Genomic DNA, 25,422 nt, shown 5'->3' on the forward strand with positions numbered 1-25,422 from the left:
GAGGACTGGTATATTCCAAAGACAGACACAGCGGCAGGGTCCATCCCACCCACTTGTCTTCTAAGTGACCTTGACATTCTTCCCACGGAGAAGTGGGATCCACTTTCCCTCCCCAGGAAGGTGGGCAGATATGTGACCATAGTGCAAGGGATGTCACGTAACTTCAGAGGCTGGGGCAAAAAGGTGACACAACTTCAGCTTCGCTCATTTGGGGACACTTGCTCTTGGAACCCAGTTACCAGGTCAAGCTCACCGTGACAAAGAAGTCAAGATGGAACTCAAAATCCTTGTTCACTTCTTGGATGTTGGTGCATGGGTAGGTCACTCAGTCTCACTGGATGCGCAGTGTTCTCATCTGCAAAATGAGAATAATCGTCTTGTCTCACTGACTCACTGGGAGTATGAAATAAACCATTGCTTATCTGGGAGTCTGCAGTATTGCAGGTGATCAGGCAATGGTTACTGCAGTCATTCAGGAACTGAAGGCCGGGGGTGGCAGTGTTCAACTCACCTGAAACTTGCAGAGGTGCATGCTGTGACCTGCACAGTGGTCAGGCAACTAGGGTGGAACGACATTTTAGGTTAGCGCAAAAGACTCTAAAAATTAAAGGCTCTGCTGGGATCATGTGTAACCCCACCGGACACCCTCAGGATGAAGATCGGCCGGGGGAGACATGGTTGGAAGGGAAAAGTCAGGAAGGGCACTGGGCTTTGAGGAATTCAGAGCCGACAGCGGGAGCCAATGCAGGTTCCTGAAGTTTGGAGAAAGTAGAATCTTCTCATCTAAAATGGTTTTGAGTTCTTAGCAAAATATGTCTTTGGATGAAAATATTATCTCTCTTGGAGTTTTTCTGGATGAATCAGATCTCCCCCACGTCTCTTTGCCTTGGTCTCCCCTCCCTCTACGGGTCTTCCAGTTCCCAGTTGGCTAGAGCCTCTCGCCGGAGCCTTCCTCTGTGCAGTCTCAGCCTGTGTTTATGGGGGGCTCCTGGGGCTCAGTGACTTCATACATGAGCCTGCTCATTTAATCCTGGTGACCACCCACAGAGGTAGCAATTGGCCCTTTAAAGACAAGGGCTGTGGGGCCCAGGTCTCACCCAGGATGCACCAGCCCAAGGGCAGTGTCCCTTGTTCTAGTTCTTCCCACTCCGCTGCTGCAGGGCAGGGACACTTTTTCTCTTTATCTGTTTCTAGTCCCTACTCTGAGGACCTGAGATGGCGTGGATCTACTTTAAATAATGTCAATTAGCCCCTCTCACTGAATCTGGGAATGAGGCTGCAGGTGGGTTTTAGGTCACCTGCACTAATTTTGAGATAAAACCAAGATCTTTTATCTATAATGTTATCGTTGTTGATTATAAATAAAACCCATTTTTTTTTTCAAATAGGGGCAAAGTAGGGAAACTAGAACTCAAAATGTATATTCAGTTTGTCATGTTATATGCCTGTCCCCACCAAGGAAGGGGCAGAGAATGCCCAGGAAGGGTTCAAGCCCAACATCACTGATGCTGGGCACCAGACACACCCAGCAGATGGTACCACGTGTGCATGGGATCCTTCCCCTTCCTGGAAAGAGAAGTAATGAGCTCTTGAAATTCAAATTCACATCGACTCTGAAGTCATGAACATATTTAAAAACAGTGTGAGCCGGTGACATTTACAATCACTAAATTCATGTCAGAGAATAAATCCAGAATCACGTACGATCACTGAATATGGAGTGCCCATTCATCTGCAGCCACGTGTTGGAGGACTCGCGCTTCAGCAATGGTCACATTCAGAAAAAGCTGAGAGGCACGCCCGCCGGGGGCCACCCTCAGCCGCCAGGCCCTGGACATCACTGGCACACAGAGACTCAGGGAGCCCAGGGCACAGCAGCAGCAGGCGATGACAGCCGCAGAGAGTGAGCAGCCAGCCCCCTCTACCTGGGACAGGGACATTTGGCTTTGTCTAGGGGCACAGGTGTGTGGGCTGAGCTCAGCAAATGGAATGTCACATCCTGGAAGAGCCAAGTGCATTTCTCAGCCTGAAATGCTTCCCCATTAAAACCAAATAAGGCTCCCGCTCATGACGTCAGGCGTGCTAAGCCTCGGCTGTCACAAAGGGACCATTTATTGAAGAGCTAAAAATGCTCGCTCTGCAAGGCTGACAGGCAAATATTTGAGGGAACGCTTCACTGGCCGCCACCGTGGCGAGGAGACAGCTGCCGGCTGCTGACGTGCCTTCCTGTCAGTCATCCCGCCGGCCTGGCCGGGAACGCCGGCTCTCTGGGGGGCTCAGCGTCCTGTCGCCTCCCCCTCCATCTCTGTCCTGGGTGGAGAGGGTGTCTCAAGAGCGCCCTGCTGTCCTGGGAACCTGCGGCCAGCACGCTGACAAGGCAAGGAAAACCTCGAGACTCCAGAAGAACCGTTTGGGCACTCGGCCGCTGTTGCCAGGACCAGCTGCTGAGAAGAGGACACCCAAGTCTCCCCCTGCCATCCTCGCCCAGAGTTTCTGAACAGGAGCCCCGCCTAGGGAGCCACCCCGCCCGCACAGTCCCGCCATCCTGCTCCATGGGGCACTGGGAAACAGGAACAGGATTGGCTTCTGCCTTCCCGGTGTGTCTGGTCACAGAGGAGAAGCTTCTGGAAGCCTCCCTGTGTGCTCAGCACCCTTCTGGAGCGCCTCCCCTAAGGCCCAGAACACGCCTGTGGAATCAACTCGGGTCTCCCTGTTAGAAATGAGAACGAGGCTGGGGATCCCATGGGTCCTGCGCAGAGGGGAGACTCCGCAGCTGGCTCTGTCAGGGCTTCCACTCTGGCGCCATCCCCCTTGCTGCCCTCACGCTGCATGGGCCACCGAGAATGTGACATGGATGGATGGACTCAAGTGTTGACCCAGAGGCCAGTGTGGCTTAACTGAAGGATCAACTGAGCAGGGAACTCGGACCCAGCACAAACCCCCTAGGAACCAGGGTGAGACAGCAGGGCTCCTTGGATCAGTGCTGCACCCCGGGGGCCTGGTGCTGTCCTAGGTTTGTGACTGGTCACCCTGTGTCAGGTGGCATGTCACCCATGCCTGGCCCCTGAGATCACCCATTGCTCCCCCCTACACACAGGCACACGTGGTATCACAAGGCCACACGCGGGGCCTGGATTGTGTGGCCACACGCGGGGCCTGGAAGCCCCTGCCCCCAGATCCTGCTGCCTGGACCCTTGGCAGAGGTTCCTGAGCGATATACACCAGGGCGGTTTCCAGAATTCACCCCAGGAATGTCTGTCACAGACCAAAGTGTCAAAAATGTCATTGTCCTCTACCCCCAGGGTCCCCCCAATCTATTAAAGAAAATATAGCATGTTTCCTAGAGGAGTAACTTCTACGTCTGGCTTGTTTTTATTACTATGGCTCCAGTATAATTCCATGCACAAACCTGCCCTGAGCACCGCCCCGCGTGAAGCACCCATTAAGTACTGCAGGGCAGGCGGGGGCCGCAGCGCAAGCCTGGCCTTGAGCAGCGCCGTCTGAATGATGCGGCGAGTGTCCACACCGCTGGCCACTTGGGCCCGACATGTCCAGTAGCACACATCCCTTGCTTTGCTTTGCATGCTCATCCTCTGAAAAGGCAGCAGAATAAGGAGAAGGTGCATGGACCTGGAAGCCGGCAGGATCTGGGTTCAAATCTACTGAGCCCACTCAGAAACTGTCCCGTGGGAGTCAACACCGGGTCTCGTGTTGGTCATGAGATGTTTTTAGTACAGGAGGGTTTCAAGATGGTGGGGGAGCAGCTTTGTCAAAATCAAAGACAAGGCCACAGCAAATAGGGCCTGTGTCTACCGCCAGGTGGCCAGCTCTAAGGCTGCTAGAGTTGAGCTGTCCACCTGCTCAGGCCCTCCAGTGGGGCCGTGGGTAGAGATGGTCCCCTGCACTAAAGCACTGGATCAGTGAAGGAGGCTACATCCCCATCAGATTTTTAATTTGCATTAAACACTCTCCAGAGCCTAATCTCAAAGGCGATGTACGTACCCCAGGGTTTAAGAAGCCAAAGAATAGTTGGCTGTGTCACGGAGCACAGGCACCAGTGAGGTTCTATATAAATATTCCACTGGCCTTTTCCACACTGCTTTCTACTGTCTGCACCCTGGGCTTTGAGCGGCCTGCCTTTAGCCCTCCTTTCCTCTAAGACCTGCGATTTTTATTATGCAATTTGAGTGAACCCAGGAATATCTAGGGCCACGTGTATGTTGATGCACAGTTACCTTCTGTGTGGGCAGGGGCATTTACAGGCCTACTGTGTGCCAGGTGATTTGCAAATGAAAGTTTTTGCTATGGTGTAACTGCCCTTGCACCTGGCACTCGGGTCGACACTCAGCCATTGTCTTGGCCAGTTGAGATTCAGACCAGCCAGAGTCCCCGGCTCACCTCTGCAGACCAGTGGGTACCGGGCTCCTGATCAGGATGGGGACCTGCATCACCTGATCATTGCCTTGGGCCCTGGCCACCTTTAGACATGAAAATTCTCTGGCTTGACCTCCTGGATAAGGAAATCCAGGCAGGAGCTCAGCCAGCTGAATTTTTTTTTTTTTTAATTTGCTCTTTTTAGTTACATCTGACAGTAGAATGTATTTTGACATATCAGACATAATGGAGTATACCTTCCCATTCTTGAGGTTTTACATGCTGTGGAGTTACACTGGTCATATATTCATATATGAACATAGGAAAGTGATGTCTGATTCATTCCACTGTCTTTCCCATTCCCATCCTCCCTCCCTTCCCTCCACTCCCCCTGACCCCGTCCAATCCAGAGAACTTTCCCTTCTCCCACCTCCCTCCCCACCTATTTTGAGTCAGCATCCACATATCAGAGAGAACATTTGGCCTTTGGATTTTGGGGATTGGCTTATTTCACTTGGCATGATATTCTCCAGCTCCATACAATTTACTGGAAAATTCCATAATTTCATTCTTCTTTATGGTTGAGTAATATTCCAATATGTATATATACCACATTTTTTTTTATCCATTTATCTTTTGAAAGGGCACATAGGTTGGCTCTATAATTTAGCTATTGTTAATTACGCTGCTGTAAACATTAATGTGGCCACAGCTCTGTTAGTATGCTGATTTTAAGTCCTTTGGGATATAAACTGAGGAGTGGGATAAACTGGGTCAAATGGTAGTTCTGTTCCAAGTTTTCTGTGGAATCTCCAAACTGCTTTCCAGAGTGGTTGCATCCATTTTGCAGTCCCACCAGCAATGTATGAGTGCACCTTTGTCCCCACATCCTCGCTAACATTTATTGTTGCCTGTATTCTTGATAATTGCCGTTCTGACTGGAGTGAGATGAAATTTCACTGTAGTTTTAATTTGCATTTCTCTAATTGCTAGAGATGTTGAACATTTTTTCATTTCTTGACCATATTTATTTCTTCTTCTGTGAAATGTCTGTTCAGTTCCTTAGCCTATTTTTTGATTTGTTAATTGTTATTATTATTAGTTCTGGTGTTAAGTTTTTTGAGTTCTTTATATATCCTGGAGATTATGCTCAATCTGAAGTGCAGGTGGCAAAGATTTTTTTCCCATTCTGTAGGCTCTCTCACTTCATGTACTTGATTGTTTCCTTTGCTGTGAAGAAGCTATTTAGTTTGATTCCATCTCATTTATTGATTCTTGATTTTACTTCTTGCACTTTAGGAGTCTTGTTACGGAAGTCAGTTCCTAAGCCGACATGATGGAGATTTGGGCCTACTTCTTTTTCTATTAGGTGCAAATTCTCGGTTCTAATGCCTAGGTCCTTGATCGACTTTGAGTTCTGTGCAGGGTGAGAGATAGAGGTTTAATTTCATTTTGTTACATATGGATTTCCAGTTTTGCTAGCACCATTTGTTGAAGAGGCTGTCTTTTCTCCAATGTATGTTTATGGCACCTTTGTCTAGTATGAGATACTCTATGTACATAGGTTTGTCTCCATGTGTCTTCATATCTGTTTGGTCTTCATATCTGTTTTGCTGCCAATGTTTTGTTACTAGAGCTCTGTAGTATAATTTAAGATCAGTATTGTGGTGCCTTCTGCTTCACTTTTCTTGCTGAGGATTGCTTTGGCTATTCTGAGTCTTATTTTTCCAAATGAATTTCATGACTCCAGCCAGCTGAGTTTTTAAAGCCCTCTGGGGGATTCTGAAGCATGATTAAGAACCAGCCACAAAGCAAACACTTTCTTTGAGACTTTCCAAGCTGGAGGGGCCGCTCTTTTGTTTATTCATTGTTCACTTGCTCATAGGACATCAAAAGTCCTGGGTAACACCCTAACCCAGGGCCTGGGGGTCTGGTGTGACTCTCCACTGTGCTCCCTTCCCCCATCTGTGCAATGGGCTGGTCCTGGTACCTGCTTCATGGGGTTGTGGTAAGGATCCAGGGCACTGGGGTGCTCAAAGCCATGCCCAGAACACAAGTCACATGTAACACGGAAGCTAAATAGATCATACTTCAAGTAGGCTCCAAGGTCATCTTGGATTAAATCTGATTTGAGAATAAAGTGGGACGTGCATCCTTCTGAGGCCAGGAGAGACCTCTGAAGATGTGCTGCAGAGTGTGTTCTCCTGGTACAGGTCATTATAAAGACCACGAAATAGAACTCTAACCCGCCCAGCCAGACATGGAAGGGTGGAAGTATCACAGGGCCCTGGCTGCCATGAAGCTGAGGCAGCCACAGAGGCTCCTTCTTCACCCCGATTCTTGCAATTACTCCAGAAAGATTTCAGTCATGTCTCTCAGAGTAACAGCATGGGCTTATTATGAAGGATGGGAAGGGAAAGGGGTCTCTCTCAAGGAAGAGAGTGAGTCCCCACAGGCAGCAGACAAAGTGTCCCTCCTGCCCTAGTTATTTGGGGGGGGGGGGTCCCAGGGAAGTTCCAGAGAGCTCTGTCCAGGTCCACCTTTGGACGTTTGACTGACAGCTTAGGATTCACATGGACCACCTCTGAGAGAGGGCCCTGCAGCGCTCAAAGAGTTGGAGAATTTCAGGAAATTGAATCCCCCTGTTTCTGCCTCAATTTCCTGCCCCTAATCAGTTTGTTACCCTTTGAAGGGGTTGTGACAGTTTGGTGATAAGGGAGGACCCAGGACACCTGGTGGGGTGTGACACAATCTGGAAACATTGGTTTTTCTTAAGGGGATGTAACTGTGGTGGGGCTTCTGACATACCAAGCCCCCATCTTCCAGGGGCGCACCTGTCAGATAAGGCTCCCTGTTGCTTTCAGTCACCCTTCATTGTCCTTTCCCCGCTCGCCCATTTCTGGGGTTTGAGAAAGGCATGAGCAAGGAGGCTGCCAGCCCCCCGAGAAGAATGCCCCAAGCACCTGGCAAACCAGAACCCCTGGCAGCGGGAATCCAGGCCACGGAGCAGGGGAGTGCTGCTCAGAGGTGGGGCAGAGCCAGACGGCAGGGCAGATGGACAGGCCTGGCCCCCTCCTTGGGCCTGGCCCGGCAAGGAGGCAAGCATCACTGGGATTGTTAGAAATCCCCGAAACAAGGGCGTGGAGAAGAAAAGCACAGTGGACCCCGGGCCTGGGCCCACAGCAGAGTGACTGAGGCTCTGTTAAACAAAGCCCCTACTTCCTGCTGACCAGGAGCAAAGCTGGCTGTCCGCATGCCCTCTCCTTTAGGGTACAAGATCTTCCTGTGCCCCAAAGGGACCCCACCAATGCCCTCAGTAGCCTTCCTCTCCAGGTGTGCCTTTTGGGCCCGGGAGCTGTCCTCCGCATCTGGAGACCACTGCTTGCACAGGAAAACCGACTGTGTCCCGCGGCCTCTGAAGGCCAAGGTGGGCCCAGCGCACATTCAGAAAAGGAGGACATTTCCAGGAAAGGAGGCTGTGCAGCAGGTCCTGCCCCCTGTCCCCAGCAGACCCAGTGGGTTGTTATTCAGGAAACTGGTGCTAAGAGAAGACTAGCTAGAAGACATTCATCACAAACCCACTCCAGCCCTGGCCTGTGGCTAATGGATTCCTCAGACCAAACATATGAAGGAAATCGTCCCCTTTTTGCTCATCGAAGGCGGCTCCAGGCTGGCCTTGACTTGTGGCCTCCCATTTAGGCAGCGAGCAAAACCCGCAGTTTGCCAGGAACGATGAGAGGCATAATTATCGCATGGCTTCATGAATGAATTAGGAGCAAACAAATCATTCCCCTGGTTTCCTGTCGAGTTTAAATATAAGACAGCAGGCTCAGATCAGGAGAATCGGGCAGATTTTAACTGAGGCCCGAAGAAAGGCTAAGTACCTATGTCGAAAAACAGTGAATATGTGGAAGTTAAAGAGGAAGAGGGTAGAGAAAGGCCAAGGGAGGTCAGCCGAGTAGAGGAAAGAGACCAGGGGAGGAGGCGGGGGAGGGGTGCTGGGAGGATTTGGCCAAACCACACTGTTACATTCTGTGCACATAGGAATACGTCACCACAAATCCCACCCTTATGTATGACTGTACTGCACCAATAAAAAAAAGTGGAGAAAAAAAAATTAAAAAAATAGAAAGATAAAGAAAATAGGGGCAAAATGTGTGTTTTCAGACTCCAAATAGCCAGCTGCAGAACTGAGACCCTCCTTGTGCCCCCCTCCGTCCATTCCGTGTGGGGAGCAGGATGGGTGTGATACGCCCAGATATGCTCCTTCACCACTGGAAACCAGACTGGGGGGAAAAGACTCCCACATGAGACGATCAGAAAACAACCGAATATTCACCAGAATGTTCCACCCCTGGCCAGCCAGGATGACCGGCTCTGTTGGTAAACCCTGACCCACAGCAGTTCCCTGCAGTTCCCAAGTGCCGGGGTCCCCGGGGCAGTCCTTCACCAGAAGTCCCACCTGATAAGGAGACAGGGTCATCCAAGGGACTCCTGGGGCCTCTGCAGCAGGAGCAGGGTGGGGAGAGCAGCCAGCCCACCCTCTAGACACTCGGGGGTCTGCACAAGCTTCCAGGAGAGGGAAGACGTGACCTGAATTTTGGAGAAAGATACAGAAATATGAAGTAAGGGGAGGCCCATCCAGGCCCAGGCAGCACCTGTGTGAAGTCCAGGAATGGGGACATGCTCAGGTGAGGGTGGGCAGCAATCATCGCTGGTGACTCCCTGGACAAGGGTACTCAACGCAGCCTTGAACACCAGACAGAATCAGCCCGGGGAGATGGCACCGGCCTAGGGCGGCCCTCAGCCTGGCACCACAGCTGGAGGCTCTCTCCAATGAGCCTCTGGCTTTAAACTCAAGCCAAGGCCCTGCAGTTCCATGGGGGATCAGTGACCAAAACCCTGGCTCACACCCAACTCCAGCTTCAAATAGATCCAAAGAAGCCTAAAATCCTGGCCTCATTACAAGGAGTCAGAAAATATATAGAAAATAAAGATTTTTAGAAAATAGAACCTGCAGACTAGAGATTGGAGATTTCCTTGTTTTATCTAAATTCGCAGCTTAGAGATTTATTTCTTTATCTAAATTCACAGAAACCAGATAAAATGACTAAGGGAGAATCCATTGCTTGATCCTTCCACATTCAGAAAGAAGAAGCCATTAACGACCCAGATCTTTACTTCCTGCAATCCAGTTTCTTGAGCACAGATGGTGTTTTGGTTTCTGGCTGGGGTGGTTGTTTGGGTGGGTAGCTCCGTGTCAGAAAGTTGCAGTGAGTTTGTTCCACACCTCACCTGCTCCAGGAAGCCTTCCCGCCCTGCCCAGGGCCTGCTCTCCGTTAGGGCCATCACACGGTTAACCCCCACAGGCTTTAACCCTAGAAGCCCCAACTCTGTCACTCATCTGACTTTGCTGGAGGTGTCCCGGGGCTCTCTCAGAGCAAAGCCAGCCAAGCTCACTGCCCAGAGAGCTGGGAGGACTCCCTGGGGGTTGACCACACAGTGAACATGGAGTTCACCTCCTCCCACAGAGGGGTGGGTGGCTGAAGGGGAAGGGGGAGGGAGCTCAGGGCTTGCAGTGGTGCCAGACAAGAACAATGGGACAGAATAACGGAAAGAGAGTCCGGGAGGCTGGACTCAGGCCTGGCTCCTCCCCTGACAGGCTGCCTGGCCCTGGGCAAGGCGAGTGGCACTTGGAGTCTGAGTGTCCCCTGCTCCTTCTTGGCAGCAGGCCATTTGGGGTAGGGCTGGCATTCAGTGGGAGCAGGGCACATCTCCCAGGGCCTCCAAGTTCTCCAACAGGAAGTCTTCTCAGGAGCAAGGCAGACAGGAGGGCGGACAGCAGGGGACAGGTGGGTGGAGGGGAGGTTCTAGGCTCCCTCGGGTCACATGCCATGATGCTTGGGGGACACCACCAGGGTTTTCAGAGCCACTGCAGGAAATAAAAGAGGAGAAGGATTTCCAAAATTGGGGTAGACAGAAATCCAGGAACTCCAGCCCAGTTATACTGATGTCAGTTCCTGGCGAAAATCTTCCAGTGGCGACTCACCAAACTGTAGTCAGGACTGTCCAGGATGCGACATTCCCAACTCACCTCAGAAATGTGCTGGCAGCAGATGAAGGCCTGAGCCCGGCAAGATGAGAGGAAGAGGGGGCAGAAGGGCCTGTGATGAGGTGCAGGCTCCTTAGAAGGTGGCCGCTGTACTCTGTGGGATCCCGCAGGGGGCACCAGGTCCCATGATTAGGCTGCCCAGGGAGCCAGATTTTGCCTCTGTGTTCAATGGAGATACTCACCACTCAGTGAGTTTCTTCCAGAGCTCCATCACTAGATTTATTAAAAACATGAGCATTAACCTCTGCCTACCTGGCTCTAGAATCCAGTTGAACCAGTTCCCTCCAGGTTAAGAGTTCGGAAAGGTGTCGCCCCTTGCAGAGCATGGGCTTGAAATGGGGCTCCATGCTGTATGTCACGGGCACCTGATAGAAAGGCCAAGGGCGAGAAGACCCGAACAGAAGGATGTACGTGAACTTCTGCGCACCCCTGGGGAATGCACTTCTCTAAGGCCTGACATCCTTCTATGTAAACTGAAGATAATTCTTTACTCGGAAGTTCTGAGTTACAGGGATGTTGTAAGTAATAAATTAAATGAGATAATGTCCATGAAAGCATTTTCTAAACTCAAAAGTGCTGTTCTAATGTGTGTTATCATTAAGATTTTAGGAGCTTGGAAATAAAAGTCTCTTGAGGCTAGTAGGACTCGGTGCACACTGTAGTATTCTATGCTGGCACTGAAACCTGGGTAGAAATAAAGTGCTGGGAAGCAAATCACGCCAGCCCTGGCACGCCCAGTGCAGATCAGCAAACTCCTTGCTCCGTCGTAATGTCTATTTTAGAGCATAAAGGCTGGGCCAGAGTGTCTGCTTGGAAGTTGGCACATTTGCACTTTGGCTTATTCCAGGTTTGAAAAATGATCTATTGGGTCGTCTCTAGGTCCAGAGACAGCTGATGAAATTCCACACCTAATTAAAGAAGTTGACAGATAGAAATGAGTTTCATTACATTAAATCCCAGCTCACTGCTGGCCTTGGAGTGAGGTCACTGGGGCCTGTGGGGACAATGACGCTCCAGAGGACAGGGGTGCTTTCTTCTTGGTTCTTCTTGGCACTTCTTGGAGGGCTGCAGAGACACTAGCGGTTTGAGGACTATATCTTTGCTGTGACTTTTAGCTGTGTGGCCTCTTGGTTCTGGCCAGATCTCCAACTGGAAAAATGTCACTTCTGGGTGTCAGGAAGCATGGTTTCATTTTATTCGAGTTTACTGTGCACCTTCTGCTCACTCATATGATTCAGTTCAGCAAGGGTTTGTTGAGAAACTGCCCTGGGCCGCAAGCCTTTTGTCTCCATTGTGGATAAGAGCTGGGCCCTGCCTTGTCTGGACAAAGGAGCTAAATAACCACCCCTGACCTCCAGCTGCCCCTGCACCTACTACCTCAGTCCTTAGGCTCCAGCATGCACCCAGGGACACAGTTCTAGAATGGTTACCCCAGAATGTGAGTTCTAGAGAAAAATACATCTGTCAAGTCCCTAAAAGGGTGCCTGGCACACAGCAGGCACTGGGTAAATCCTCACTACTTCCCTTCCATCTCTGGGCAGAACATTTTCCCCCCAAGGAAGTGAGAACTCATTTGTAGAAGTGCTGGTGTGTAACATGCCAGGAAGAAGTGCGTAGAGGACTTAAGTGGGACAGATTCTGCTTGCCATGGAATTCAACTTGGGGGCCATTTCCAAGGCCACCACACTTGCCCGGAAGACACCTCCTTCTCCCAGCTTAGCCTCGTCTCCTCCCAGAGGGACTGGCATCACGGCTTGGTGAACAACTAGAAGCCCTCTTTAGACTTGGGGACAGATGGTGTCCAGTAGGGGCTTTGAAAAGCAGAGCCACCGACTTCCAACAGGGCTGTGTCTGGGACGCTGCCTTTCACCAGGCAGTATTTCTAGACATAGTAAATCTTCTCCCTCTTCCTGCAGAAGTAATTGGCGCTCGCGCATAGCACTGCCTGTTGGAAAAGTGTCACCCGTTTCCCTGGTCCCTTCCCACCGCGTGAGCACTCCTGCAGGATGGCTGTGGTGCCCAGATGGTGTGTGAGGAGCATTCCACGGCAGCTCAATGCTGCTTTCCTGCCAGGACACACAGACGTTCTTGTTTCACAATGGAAAGGTGAGTGTCTGAATGAGGCAGAACCCAGGGTAATAAAAGCCCCTTTTATTTCAGTCTCTTTCACAGCAGTGGGTTTTATTCTGAGTCTCACTGGAAGCTTGACAGGCATAAAAAGCAACAATTTCCGGCCCCCCAAATGTTGCCTTCTGAGCTCTTTTGTTTCCTGAACTGCGCAGCCTGGGAAGAGAAGGCTGCTCCACGGGGAGGCAGGGAGCCCGAGAACAGGTCATTGTTTGTACTGCCACCAGGAACAGTAGCTCTGTGGGGCCCCATCCAAAAAGCAGGTGGGGAGATGCACCTTTTCCCTGAGGGCAGGTGACAGCCACCCCACACAGAGGTGCAGGTTGGCTTCACGAAGTTTGTTTCTCTTTTCCTCTGATCATCGGTGTGGATGATCAAAGATGGAAAAAGCCATCTTTGTCCATTCAGGCTGCTACAATAAAATGCTGAGACTGGGTGATTTGTACCCAATATGATTCATTGCTCATAGGTCTGGAGGCAGGGAAGCCCGAGATGGAGGCACCAGCAGGCTGAGCGTCTGGGGAAGGTCCGCTCCTCACAGAGGACGCCTTCTTGCTGTGCCCTCATGTGCGAAGCTGGGAGCAAGCTCCCCTTCCAAGTGCACTAATCCTATTCATGAGGCTCCACCCTTGTGACCTCCCAAAGGCCCTGCCCCCTAAGACATCACCTGGAGGGGCAGGTATAAATTTTGGAAGGATGCCAACTTTCAGACCACAGCCAAAGTGAGCCTGTTCTAGCAACCGAGTTCAAGTCCACAAGTACTATTGCTGCCTTTCTCATCACAGGCTTGTGCTAGGCACAGAGTGGTGAATGTAAGACACGGTGCCTTCATGTCTTGATTCCAGGCACTTTTATCCTCTCCCAAGAGGTGCTGACTCAGTGTTGCTTAACCTTTCCTGAGTACTCATGGTTTGGATATGAAGTGTCCCCCCAAAGCTCCTGTGTTAATGCAGGGATGTTTGGAGGTGAAATGATTGGTGTGTGAGAGCCGTAACCCAATTAGTCCATCCGAGTCTGATAGGCTGACTGGATGGTAGGTGGAATGAGGCTGGAGAAAGGGGTCCCTGGGGGCAGGCCTGGAAGGGTGCATACTCCCTGCGGCCCCTTTCCCCTCTCTCTGCGTCCTGGCTGCCATGAAGCAGCACAACTCACCACTCCCTGCCATTGTGATGTCCAGCGTCACCTAGGACCCAAGCAATGGAGTCAGCCATCTGTGGACTACGACCTCTGAAACTGTGAACCAAATAAACTTCCTCCTCTAAGTTGTTCTTGTCAGATATTTTGCTCACAGCGACGCAAAGCTAACTAAAGTGCAGAGAAAGCTTCCGGCACCTTCTTTATGCTCACTGTCTCCACAACCTCCGGCCCCACCATATGTACCCAGTAATTTTGCATGTGATTTCACGGATTTGTAGGTCCCCATGACCCATGCACACAAACCCAGGGGGCCAGTGGCCCATCAAGAGAATTAGAGCCCAACCCAGAAAGCAACCTCCCTGTGCAGCTCCCTCCTCTTGTAACCCGCTGTGGCAAAGCTGCACCCATCCACCTCTCCCACAGCCACCAACCCCAGGACTGAGTGGTGAGTCTGTGCCAGGGTATGCCCTAGGAGCCACCCAGTGACTCTGCTTCATTCATCTCGCCCACTGAGTGGAGGGCAGAACCACAGGGCACCTTACGAGGAGCCTCATCTGCAACTCTCCAAAGGAGGATCCTCACAAACACAGAGCCGGCCCTGGCACTGCCTGGCACAGAGCCCTCTACAGCACCCACAGCCTGCTGCTTGTTAGGGGGCATCACTGGCCCTCTCTTCCCTCTGGCTTCTCTGTAAGTCGAGGATCATGTTTTGAGAATCCAAGGTTAAGAACGAGCTTCTTAAACTGGAGAGTGTGTTTAAAGCAGAATAGGAGTAATCCTCCTCAAAGTTAATGCTGACCCCCAGGCACTTTGCCTGCCCAGGGCTTGGGCGGACAGTGCCCACAGGAAGCTGGGGAACTGTCTGGACCTCACGCCCCCCACTCTCTGCCCTGAGCAATAGCACTGATCCCCGTAACCTGGGGTGACCCAGCTCAAGGCCTCCACCCAGACAGGAGCCCTGAAGCAGGCAGCAGTTGCCCCTTCTGACAGGTCTTCTGGCCCCACAACTCACCGGCCATGGTCAACAGCCAGCCCAGTGCTAACAGGCCCGGGCCAGGAAGAGCAGGGCGTTGCCATGGCAACTCCCACAGGTGTTCCTGGAAGGAATGACAAGGCCAAGGCTTGCTTTTCTCTCCCTTCCAGCAAGTCTAAAATTGAAAAAGGCCACGAGGTGAGAGGTCTCTTAATGCCAGCAGAGACAGCTAGGAAATGGCAGCGCTGAGACAGCCCCTCGTCTGCTCTGTCCTACACCAGGCTGCCGCTCAGCCAGCATCAGACCTGGAGGAAATCCTTCCTGCTGTCCAAGCCTGCCACGCCCCCTGCTCGGGGCCTTCACTGCCTCCTTCCCTGACGCTGTCTCAAGAGGATTTAGATCAGCTGCGGCGCCCCGGTCACTGACTCCTCTCTTGCTGCTTCTGCAAGCCCTGCAGAGCCAGTTGGTAAAGAGTAAGAGACTCATGATTGGCGTGTGAGAGCCATAACCCAATCAGTCCATCCGAGTCTGATAGTGTCCCCTCAGGCTGCTGCACCCTGTTCTTCTGTGGTTGGTTATGGGAGTAAGATCACCCCCTGTGGCCCTTCCACGGGTGGCACTGGCCAGTGGCATCCACCTTTCTCCTACCTCTCAACCCACTAAGCCCTGGTATTTGGTCATCACCATGTCCTTCTCTCAGGGGACCCTCTGTCCCTCTGCTTCTCAGACTCTAAGGCCTCCACTGTCCAGGAGAGGCTTGGAAGGGGCTCCAGCTTATGGAGGACTTGGGCTTGCGGGTAGAGATGGGTACCTTTCTCCATCCCTAAACATACCCTGTGGCAGCCTTAGACCTACATGGAATGCCAGAGAATCAGGGCCTCTGACAAGCAGGAGAGACTGAGGTTCAGGGAACTCGGTCACTCGCAGGCTGGTGATTTAACCTCTGTGCTTCAGCCTCCTCATCTGAAAATGGAGAACTGAAAACACCCACCTCACAGAATTATTGTAACTTTAAATGAGGTGGTGCACAGAGTTCAGCGCAACTGAACTGTCCAGGAGTCTAACTAACCTGGAGCCCATCCCAGGCACTCACTATCATAACCAAAGAATCACAAAGGAGGGGAAGTCACACTCATAATCCTAACCAGGGAAGGGTACTGTCCCCTGTCACAGACTTTAGAATGGACCACATTAAGGAAGGTCCTACTGAGTGACTCAGCTCTGCCTCCTGAGAATTCAGCACATTATCCCTGGCAGAGGATCCTGGCCGAATCTCATTAACCTCTCCAAAGTAGCAGACTGAGGGCTGTAGGTGTGGGCTCTTCCCCAGCTGTAGGCCATGTGAGGAGGTGGTCTCAGAAACGTCGGGAAATACCCACCATAGAGGCCACTAATCAATAAAACTTTTTCAAAACCTACTGTGGGCTGTTAGAAATGAATGCGAATGGGTCTATGACAACCAATGCTATTAATAAATCAAAAGTGACTTTTCAACTGTCAAAAAGCTGCTGACAAAACTCAGTTTGTCTAATCAAAAAGAATGTTCTAATGCTCAAAGTTGAAATGATAAACTATACCACCAAAGATACAGAATAATACCTTTGCAAAGTTTTATTTGTTTTCAATGTCAAGAAACAGAGAATTTTTAAATAAAATACTGATTTCCACAATAGAGTGAAGAAAGAGAAAATGTGAACCACCCAATCACCATGAGAACAATGGAACAATCATCAAGGAATTCACTCCGCAAAGGAGAGGGTCCAGTGGTTTTGAATGAGTTCTTTCACACTTTCTAGATTCAGGATATAATTCCGACTACTCATATTAGAGTAGCTAATTTAAAGCATTAGAAAGTGCATTTCAAGTTATAAAGCTTGATTTAGCCAATGCAAAATATCAGCTTGATAAAGAGACCAAGTATGTGAACAAACCAACCTCATTAATTATGGAAAAATGTAAAACTGTTACATAGAATATGGTGGCTGCATCCAGTGATGTAGTGAACAAATGATTCACTCTGTCGTCTAAACCTTATTTGAGAAATGCAAAAATTTGATATTATACAAGAAATGCAAAGGTAGTGTTAGGAGAGGTACAAATTTAATTAATCTAGATTTGTCAAATCAGAAAATGAATAAGATTTCCCATGGTGAAAACATGTTTGATAAAATTCAACATGCAACCTTTGATTTTGTTTCTGAGTGCTTTTCTAGGAATGGAAGTCCCCTCTCTCAGTGAAAGAAACACCCAAACCCTGTCCCAAGCCAACAGCCTGCTCCTGGGCTCACTTCAAGGACAGGGAAGATCCCTCTGGGCTAGCTAGCTCCTGGCTGGTCTGGGTTGCTCGTTTTCCACCCACACTGTCACCTGCCCACTCCTCTCTAAGTCCTTCTTTTTGCACCCTAACTTAATTGGTCTGCAGATTAGAGCCCACCTTTTCCAGTGAGTCTTCAAGACCAGGGTTTACAGCAGTCATCAGCCTCAAGAGACAGTCAAGAGTGCTGCCGGACCATAGGCTTTGTTCCCAGAGTTCCATTCAAGGTGGGAACTCCCTCTGCTAGGGGCCTGCAAGTTCACCTGCTCAGCTCTCTTTGTGGATTGAATATGGCTTCATTAGGGCACATGCTATGCAGAGCCAGAATGCTTTCCTTTGCAGAGCTTCTCATACAAGTCTATGTTCTGAAATAGCTGAAGATTGTAACCCACAAGGTGCTGATGCTGACCATTGCTCAAAAAGTGGCACTGTAGTACTTTCATGTGCTGGAATGATACTTGGCCTCAAAAGAAAGAAAATGATGACATATTCTAAAACCTTGAGGACATTATGTGCACTAAGTAACCAAGGCAGATACTGCATGGATCCACTTATAGAGGGTCTAAAGAGCAGCCAAGTTCACAGAGGCAGAGTTAAATGGTGGTTGCTTGGGACTAGGGAGGTGAAAATGGGAAATTGCTTAGTGGGTACAAAGTTTTAGTTTGACAACATGAGAATGGTCTGAAGATGGATTCCACAATGTGAATGGACTTAAAACTACTGAACTGTACACTTAGAAATGGTTAAAGTGTTAAATGTTATTATGCACTTTAACACACACACACACACACACACTGCTTGAAACATGGAAATACAACAGGGGGTAGGATGTAGGAAACCCATAAGATCCAGATCTCATTTCTGCTGATTCCTAGCTACATGATTGGGGGTACTGCTTAACCTTTGTTAACCTTTGTTTGTAACCTTTGCTCTACAAAATAATCTACAATAGGATTATTGTGATAAAATAAAGTAATCTACAATAGGATTATTGTGAAGGGTTTGCAAGTTACATTAAAGTAGCCACCAACCCAAACGTGACATAGAAGGCATCCACTGTCATCCTGAAGGGGTTTCCTTGTAGGCCAGCTCCTATCCAAGCAGAGTTTGGAAAGACTAAACTGACACACACTCACCAACTGTGTGAGGTCACCTGGACCTAGCAGCTTTCTCCTGAATGGGAACACCTCCTTCTCCAGGTCAGGATGATCAAACTTCCTCTTTAATACGAAGTTAACATGAAACAGCTCAGTGAACTATGAGATCCTGCATACATTTTGGGTTCTCTGTTCTACACAGAGAGATGCTGGTTGTGACCTCTGGCTGTGGTCAATCCCCATGTCAAAGTGCATAGCAGGGCACATGAAGCCAGAATTCCCCAGGAGCATAGAGCCAGCAGTGCAGGAGCTGGGCTTTGGAATCAGACTGGCATGAATTCAAATCCTGACTCTACCTCCTGGGGAGACCCTGGCAAGTTTATAAACCCCTCTAAGTTGGTTTTCTCATATACAAAGGGGGATGAGATCTGTTTTCCTTGCTGGAGTGACTCATGGCTATTATTAACGTATGAGACTTGCACACATACAGGTGTTAAATATGTTGTACCTTACATTATTTTCGTTGTTAGTGCCAGCAAAGTACAAAATGACCTCTGGTTAAAGCAGAGGAGTAATAATAAATGAGCTACAAATGAGTTAACCAAATGGTGGGAAGATGTCTTTTTCCATCTCCGGGCACAGGTAGACTGTAAACAGTAGGACTCAGGTAGGTAAGGGAGCTGAGCCTGGTATGAGCCTCCTGAGACTGGTGCTATGGAAGACGGCTTCAAGTATTCACAGGGGTTCACTTTTTCCTGGGGGAGAAGCTGGCTGAGGTCATGGGGCACTTCTGTCCCAGCAGAAGGGCAGCGTCCATGCCAGAGCCTGAGCCACTAAACTATAGCCCTGCCACAGGAAGGGGGACCTCGAAGTGGCAGAAGAAGTCCATCCTGCTCCACCCTGGCAACTCTTCTCCTGCATCGGGATGTCTACTGTCTGCCCAAGTCTCCTGGTTTGCAAATGGAGTGGCTGTCCTATTCTGGAAAGACAGAACTCTGATCTCTGCCAGCTCACTGTAACAGGACTCCTTGACAAAACAGGTGCTGAGGTAAAGACACACAGAGCACAAGCGGGAGATTGGGGGGCTGGAGATATAACTCAGTGGTACAGCACTTGCCTCGCGTGTACAAAAACGTGGGTTTAATCCCCAGGACCACAGAAAAAAAAAACAAAAGAGGGATCAGAGTTGGAGTAGGGGCAAGGATCTCAAGGACCTTGTGGTTAGGATGTCACTATAGAATTTTAGAATCTATTCCTTGGCGTACTTTGTGGGATGGTGAAGGTCAATGCCGCAACCACTTTCTTCCAATTTCCCTCTTCTCAAGCTGCTCGTCACCCTACATGTCCTCACCCTCTTCTCTCTCTGGCATAGGAGGAAGCTCTCCCACCCATCTGGGCCTCACAGTGCGGGAGATGTGGCAGGCAACAGAGAGTCAGGAAGCAAGTTGCCCAAGGTCATATATTAGCCAGGCTGGCTTCAAACCCACACGCCTGCCTTCAGTCCAGTGCTTTCTCTTAACTGCATTGCTCAGAGGCACTCTGTTAGCAGTAACCCTTAGCCTGCCTGACACAGTGGTTGGCAGGCTAGGATTACTGCCAGCAGAGTGGAAGCTCCAGTCTGCCCCTTCCCCTTCTCTAGTTAAGCATCAGAATGGCCCTGGCTTCAGAACCCATCAGGGCTCTCCAAATCACATGCCCTCTTGCTTCTCTCTCCACCTGACCACTGAGGGCTCTGGTTTCTGAAATTTGCCTCTTGAGCCTGCAGGCAGCTTTCCAGAATTCTGACAGTCACTGGGGGAGAGAAACTCATGCTCCAGGAGTCGGACAGCAGCATTTGTTTTTCATTTTGCTCTCAATAGCTTGATGAGCACAATTCCTGTCTGTTGCTGTGAGCAGGATGCAAAGCTCTAGCTCTCAGGCCGGCAATGTCTGTCTCAAATCTAAGAGCTCTGTGTTCTCTGGAACAAGGGGAAAGCCAGGCTTCCTTCTCGAATCTCCCACTGCTGGCGGAGAGAAAACTCATGATATGGTACTCAAACAAGAAGCCTCCTTTTCTTCCTTTCAAGCTCTGGAACACTCCTAAGTCTATCTTCCTATTTTCACACTGTAGAAGCCATCTTCAATTTACAATGAGGCTGCAGTTATTAAGAGATACTGAATCCCCAGCTGTTGGCACTAAATGAGAGTAGGGAGCACTGAGTTTATAGTTAACTTGAGAAAAATGCAGCTCTCTCCAAAGAATAGGGTGAGCTTGCATTTGAATGCTCTCCTGCTACATTTATCATAATGAGTTTTCTTTCCAAAAAGGTCCAGTGTAAAAGGCAAGGGGGAAACTTTACACACCTGGCATCACAGAGCTGCTACCCTTCAGACTCGGGAGACCCAGCTAACTCTGCAGGCAACAACCTCAAGGCAAGATCTAAATTTAGCTTCAGGTTAAACAGGGACTTTTCCTACCTTTTAAAAAATAGTATCCCTTCTTTTCAAAGCCAGCTACACCACCCTGTTGCCTCAATGAAAGGCCAAGTGGGCAGATACATGGCTGACAAGAGAGGAGGTGCCAATGATGCAAGGCCACCTGGCCATCACTTGGGTCCTACCCGAAGTTCTGGTTTAACTGATCAGGGTGGGGGTAGGGGCAAGGGTCTCAAGGATTCAGACCTTGTGGTTATAAGTTCTGCATGGGGGGGTTCTGAATAAGTCATCGGAATCACGGTCACTATTGGTCCAGGAGACCTTCAAAGTGGCTATCAATACTTTAGAAATCTTTGACCTGTTCTTATTTTAATAAGTTAATGATGCCAATGGAGTAACTGACTACTGAGAATGTTATAGTAGTCACATGTACACTTGCCTTCTGTCTGGGGAGTCTGGCATACTAGGGCAGGTCTGAATGGAGGGTCCATGGTAGTCTAACACAAGGGGTGTCTGGGCACTGCAGTGCCACAACTCTGGAACAGAGAAGATAAGTGTGCCCCACCTTTAGGAAGACCGTGACATTGGCAAACAGTTGGGAAGAGCCAAAGGGGATGTCATGGCTCCCTCCGCCACAGTGTTATCACCAATTCTTGAAAAGATTGGAGGGGTGGGAAACAGATCAAAGTGTCATTCAAATATCCTCCAGAAACTCATCCAGGTTCAGTAGAGGGACCCAGATGCTCTGTGAGAACTGAAGTTATTACCACTGGATTGTGGTCAAGGGTTAGCTTCTGAACCAATCCCAAGCTTATATCGTGGTCCCATTACTTACTAGTTTTGTGACCTTGAGCAATTTTTTTTTATTAGTAGTAAATTTGCTAAGGCATTATCAGCCCTATTTATGGATGAGCCTTATTTATCCAAGTGACCTGCCAGAAGTTCTCACACTGTTTACACCTAGGCTGATGCCAAAGGCTCATTCTCTACACCAGCTCACTCTCAGGTCTGCTTCCCAGGAAGTCAAACTATAGAACTGGAGGGTGAGGTCGGTCCTTCTTTCTTGCACTGCTTTGTTTTCCAAGATAAAGATCTGGGATAACTGATAGAGACATTTTTACAATAAAGACAAGGTATCATCTTACTTCCTCATCAGGGTTGACATTCTAAATACCAACACAACTCTGTGTTCTGGAGTGTTTACTCAATTGGTATGAATCTGGAGGGAATTTCTCCCTTTTTGTTCTTTTATTCCCCATAGAAACTGCTTAAACAAACATGGAGAATTTGGTCTCTGAAAGGCAAGGAAACAGACAAAGCAACACAGTTTCTCTGAGGGAATCCCTTCCTTTTACGGGTTGCAGAGCAGGTGGCTGGTGACTAGACACCTCTACTTCAGTCGTCTCTGATCAAGTCACTTAGGCCCTCTGGGCCTCAGTTTATTAATCAACAGTGTATTGCACTGAATAATTTCTAGACCTTTAATACTGCAAGTGGAAGCAAGAGTCTTAAAAATAGACTGTCAGAACAGCCTTCCCTGTAAGGAACTGCATGTTTTCGTTCACCTGAATTAATAGCTGTGGGGCCGGACAAAGCCCATCCCCAGTAAGCTCATCCCACTTCCTGGATCAGTGCCGCTGGCACAGCTGCTGCCAACATGCTCAGGTGGCATTTCTGGACTCCTGTTTCTGTGTGGACAGATGTTACCTAGTTTGGGACAAATGTGTTGTCCCCTTTCTTCTGAAGTAGTTCAGAGGCTTATAAGGTGCCAAAGTTTAAACAAGGAACTCAACCCTGGGCTAGATAAGCAGCAGAAGGTGGTGAGTGAGCCACTGTGCAATCTCCTTCCAAGGTGGCCAGATCTTCGCCAGAGGACTCTGCAGCTACATCTAGAGGAGAAGTGAGTGGAAGTCTATGGTGAGGCAGATGCCAGGCAAAGTGATGTTATTCTCAGAGGGTGAAGCTGGACAGGTGTGTGCACGGTGGAGGTGGGAGCCTGTGGGGTGAGGTGTGGAGACCGCTGCCCTGACATGCGGGATGGCAGAGCCCCATAGAGAGCCCCGTTACATCCAGGCTGTGGCTTTGACAGAGCAATATGGAAACTGATCAGGGGGAGCTCCCGTATCGCCTAAACTTATTTAAAATTATTCTTCATGACAAAGGATTATCTTATATAATATCACCTCATCTTCCTAGTCTGAACCTTCGTCTAAATTATTTCCTTGAGGGTAAGGGCAGGAGACGATGGTTCCTTGTCTGGATGGATGCCTCAGGTGGGCACTAGTCACTGTGCAGGTGTGGGTGCCCCTTCTCCCACCCGCCACTTTGGCTACTGCTGAGGCTTGGGATTGGTGTGAGATTCATCAGACCACCCAGAGCCCTGACATCCAGTGCACACTTTGGCAGGGGAAGCGAATGCCAGCAAGTGATACCTCAGGGTCCTTATTCTACATAGAGGAAGCAGCCCTTCTGTGGTTACATGGACCTGAAAATGTGTCATCCTAACATGTTGATGCTCACAAACCGTGGAGGTCCTAGCCTCCTCACATGCTGACCTTGTTCTGGCCGTGGCCTTTCAGTCAAAATTCCTTGTAACAGCAGCTAGGGGCAGCAGAGCTCACACTTCTTGGGCCCCCCCGTTTATCTGACAGAAACTCACCCACACAACCTCGCATGAAACTCAACAACTTTGTGGGATAAATAACCCTATTCTTACACATGACAGACTAAAGGTTCGGAGAGGTAGAACACTTTGCCCAAGGTCACAGAACCAACCAGCCTTGAATCCATGTCCATTCTTCCTCCATCCGTGGCACCTGATCCCAACAGTGGCCGCTCCTCAGCCTCGCTCCCTTTCTCATGCAACCCACCGCCATGGTCAACTTCCTGAACCACAGTTTTAGATACCTTGCTAAAGGCATTCTACCCAGGAAAAGGTAGCTTACAAAAAAAAAAAAAAAAAGGAAAAAAGAGGCAGTCAATAGGAGACGATGTTGATCACTTAGCAGAACAAAGAAAAAAGGTTAAAATGGCAGGCTGGTCACCATTTATATACAGCTTTATTTGAAATTTGTTGACATCACTGAGACAATCAGGTGTTGCTCATGTTGCCCTGGGAACAGTGCTCAGCTCTGATGTTCTCTGTCCCCAGAGGAGGACCAGGGAAGGCGTGTTACATCCAGTGCTGCCCGGCACCAAGGGCTGTGCTGAAAGTTCTCAGGGCTGGATGAGTCCCCCTGGCGGCCAGGAGGAGAGAGCCCGCTTCAGCTTCGTGGCCGGCCTGCCACAGGTGTTTAGCCTGCTCCTCCGCATCCCAGTGCCCTTGCTGGAGGTGGCGGATGAGGTGTGGATAGAAGGGAGTGGAGACACACTTCACCAACAGTCCAGCGTCCAGGAGCAGGGAAAGAAGCTCTTGGTCACAGTTGGAGACATTCACCTTCAAAAAAGACGACAGCAGAATGTGAGTGGGCATGCGGAACCTCTCCCCGCAGAGCCTTGCCCGCTCCACTGGGCCACTCCGCTTCCTTTTGCCTTCACGGTTATACTACCTTTGCCTGGGCTTAACAGCACCTGCTCCAAGAGATGCACATAGGACAGAACATCTCGGAGGTCACAGAGGGGGGGATGATGGACATGGTTTCCTTTCAACTTAAGGAGACATTACCACACACCAAGAACCCTGCTTGACTCATTGCTACATCAGCATATACTGAGTGCCAAAAGCTGTGCTAAATATTGCACAAACATCACCTCTCTGAGTCCTCCCAATCCGACCCCGTGAAACTGGCACTTTTCCTTGTCAGTTTTACACATAAGGAATTTAGGTGTTAAGCCTGTGCTCTGGACACCCACGCTGACCATCTCATGTGTACTCCCATCAGGGCTACATTTGTTCACCCAATTCTCTTAATGAGTATAGATCTACATGAAAATAATCTTTTCAGAACAAGACCTTTTCTCTACCACATCAAGAATCCATCTTGCAACCCAATGACATGAACAGGACATCCAATAGGGGGTTTTAAACTGTTCTTGCTCTAAGAAGCCCTTTTCAACCTACTTTTTAAGTAAGTGTTCAGAGGCTCTGTGGCCACACTAGCTCTCTCCCTGGTCTTATCTTCTTAATCTACATGTAGTTTTCCACAGCTTTGATAATTAGTTTGTATTTTTCTGTTTTATATTATTGTCCATATTTTTGTAAGAAATGAAGTTTCTTACCCATATCAGAAATTCTCATTTACACTAGTGTCACAAAACAGCCTCGTGACAGGCTTTTCTTAATGTTTCCGTTTTAATTAATTTTGACTGTAGGAACCTCAAAAATGATATGGCATTTCAAAACCAATTAACTAATGTGTAGGCCAACTATACTATAAAACCATATACAATGTGCTCTTCCTGCATCTGTTGTCCCAGAAGGCAAGGCCTGAAGATGAGCAGACTGATTGCTGCAAGACTTAAGTACAAGGACAAGTTATCACCCACCATACACAGTGTCTTCTCTACAACCTAGGGAACATTCCACTCCAGCCCACATCAGCTCCAATGACACTTTCATGATGACATTTTCTTTTGGCCAAGCTCCAGGTTTTAGTCATAATGAATACCTTAGTCTGTTAAATACAATTCTGTTTTGGTTACATTTTGTTTATAGGAGTTTCACATTTTTATATTATCAGAAAAGAATCTATTGCTTTATGACTTTTTCTGTTACTTTAAAGCACAAGTTGTAATTCTTCAAAGGAACTGATTATATATATATATTTCAGTTATACTAACATGTACATTAACATGTAAAAATACATATGTATTTTTTCTGACTTTTAAGTGGTTAACTCAAACTAATCAGGAGTTGACTTTGGTATATGATCTG

The 25,422-nt window shown here is 49.0% G+C and overlaps 1 protein-coding gene across 1 annotated transcript in view; it reads right to left on the bottom strand.

The window, feature by feature from the left end:
• Nucleotides 1–23,599: 23,599 nt before the first annotated feature.
• The window catches only part of Nbas (NBAS subunit of NRZ tethering complex), a 324,412-nt gene continuing 322,589 nt past the window's right edge, over nt 23,600–25,422 (bottom strand). The window contains exon 52 of the mRNA XM_076833054.2: nt 23,600–23,985. Within this exon, the coding sequence (XP_076689169.2) occupies nt 23,722–23,985 (264 nt within the window). The 3' untranslated portion in view covers nt 23,600–23,721. The remainder of the gene's footprint in view (nt 23,986–25,422) is intronic.

This window comes from Callospermophilus lateralis, chromosome 14, assembly GCF_048772815.1.
Source record: "Callospermophilus lateralis isolate mCalLat2 chromosome 14, mCalLat2.hap1, whole genome shotgun sequence".
NCBI classification, from domain to species: Eukaryota; Metazoa; Chordata; class Mammalia; order Rodentia; family Sciuridae; genus Callospermophilus; species Callospermophilus lateralis.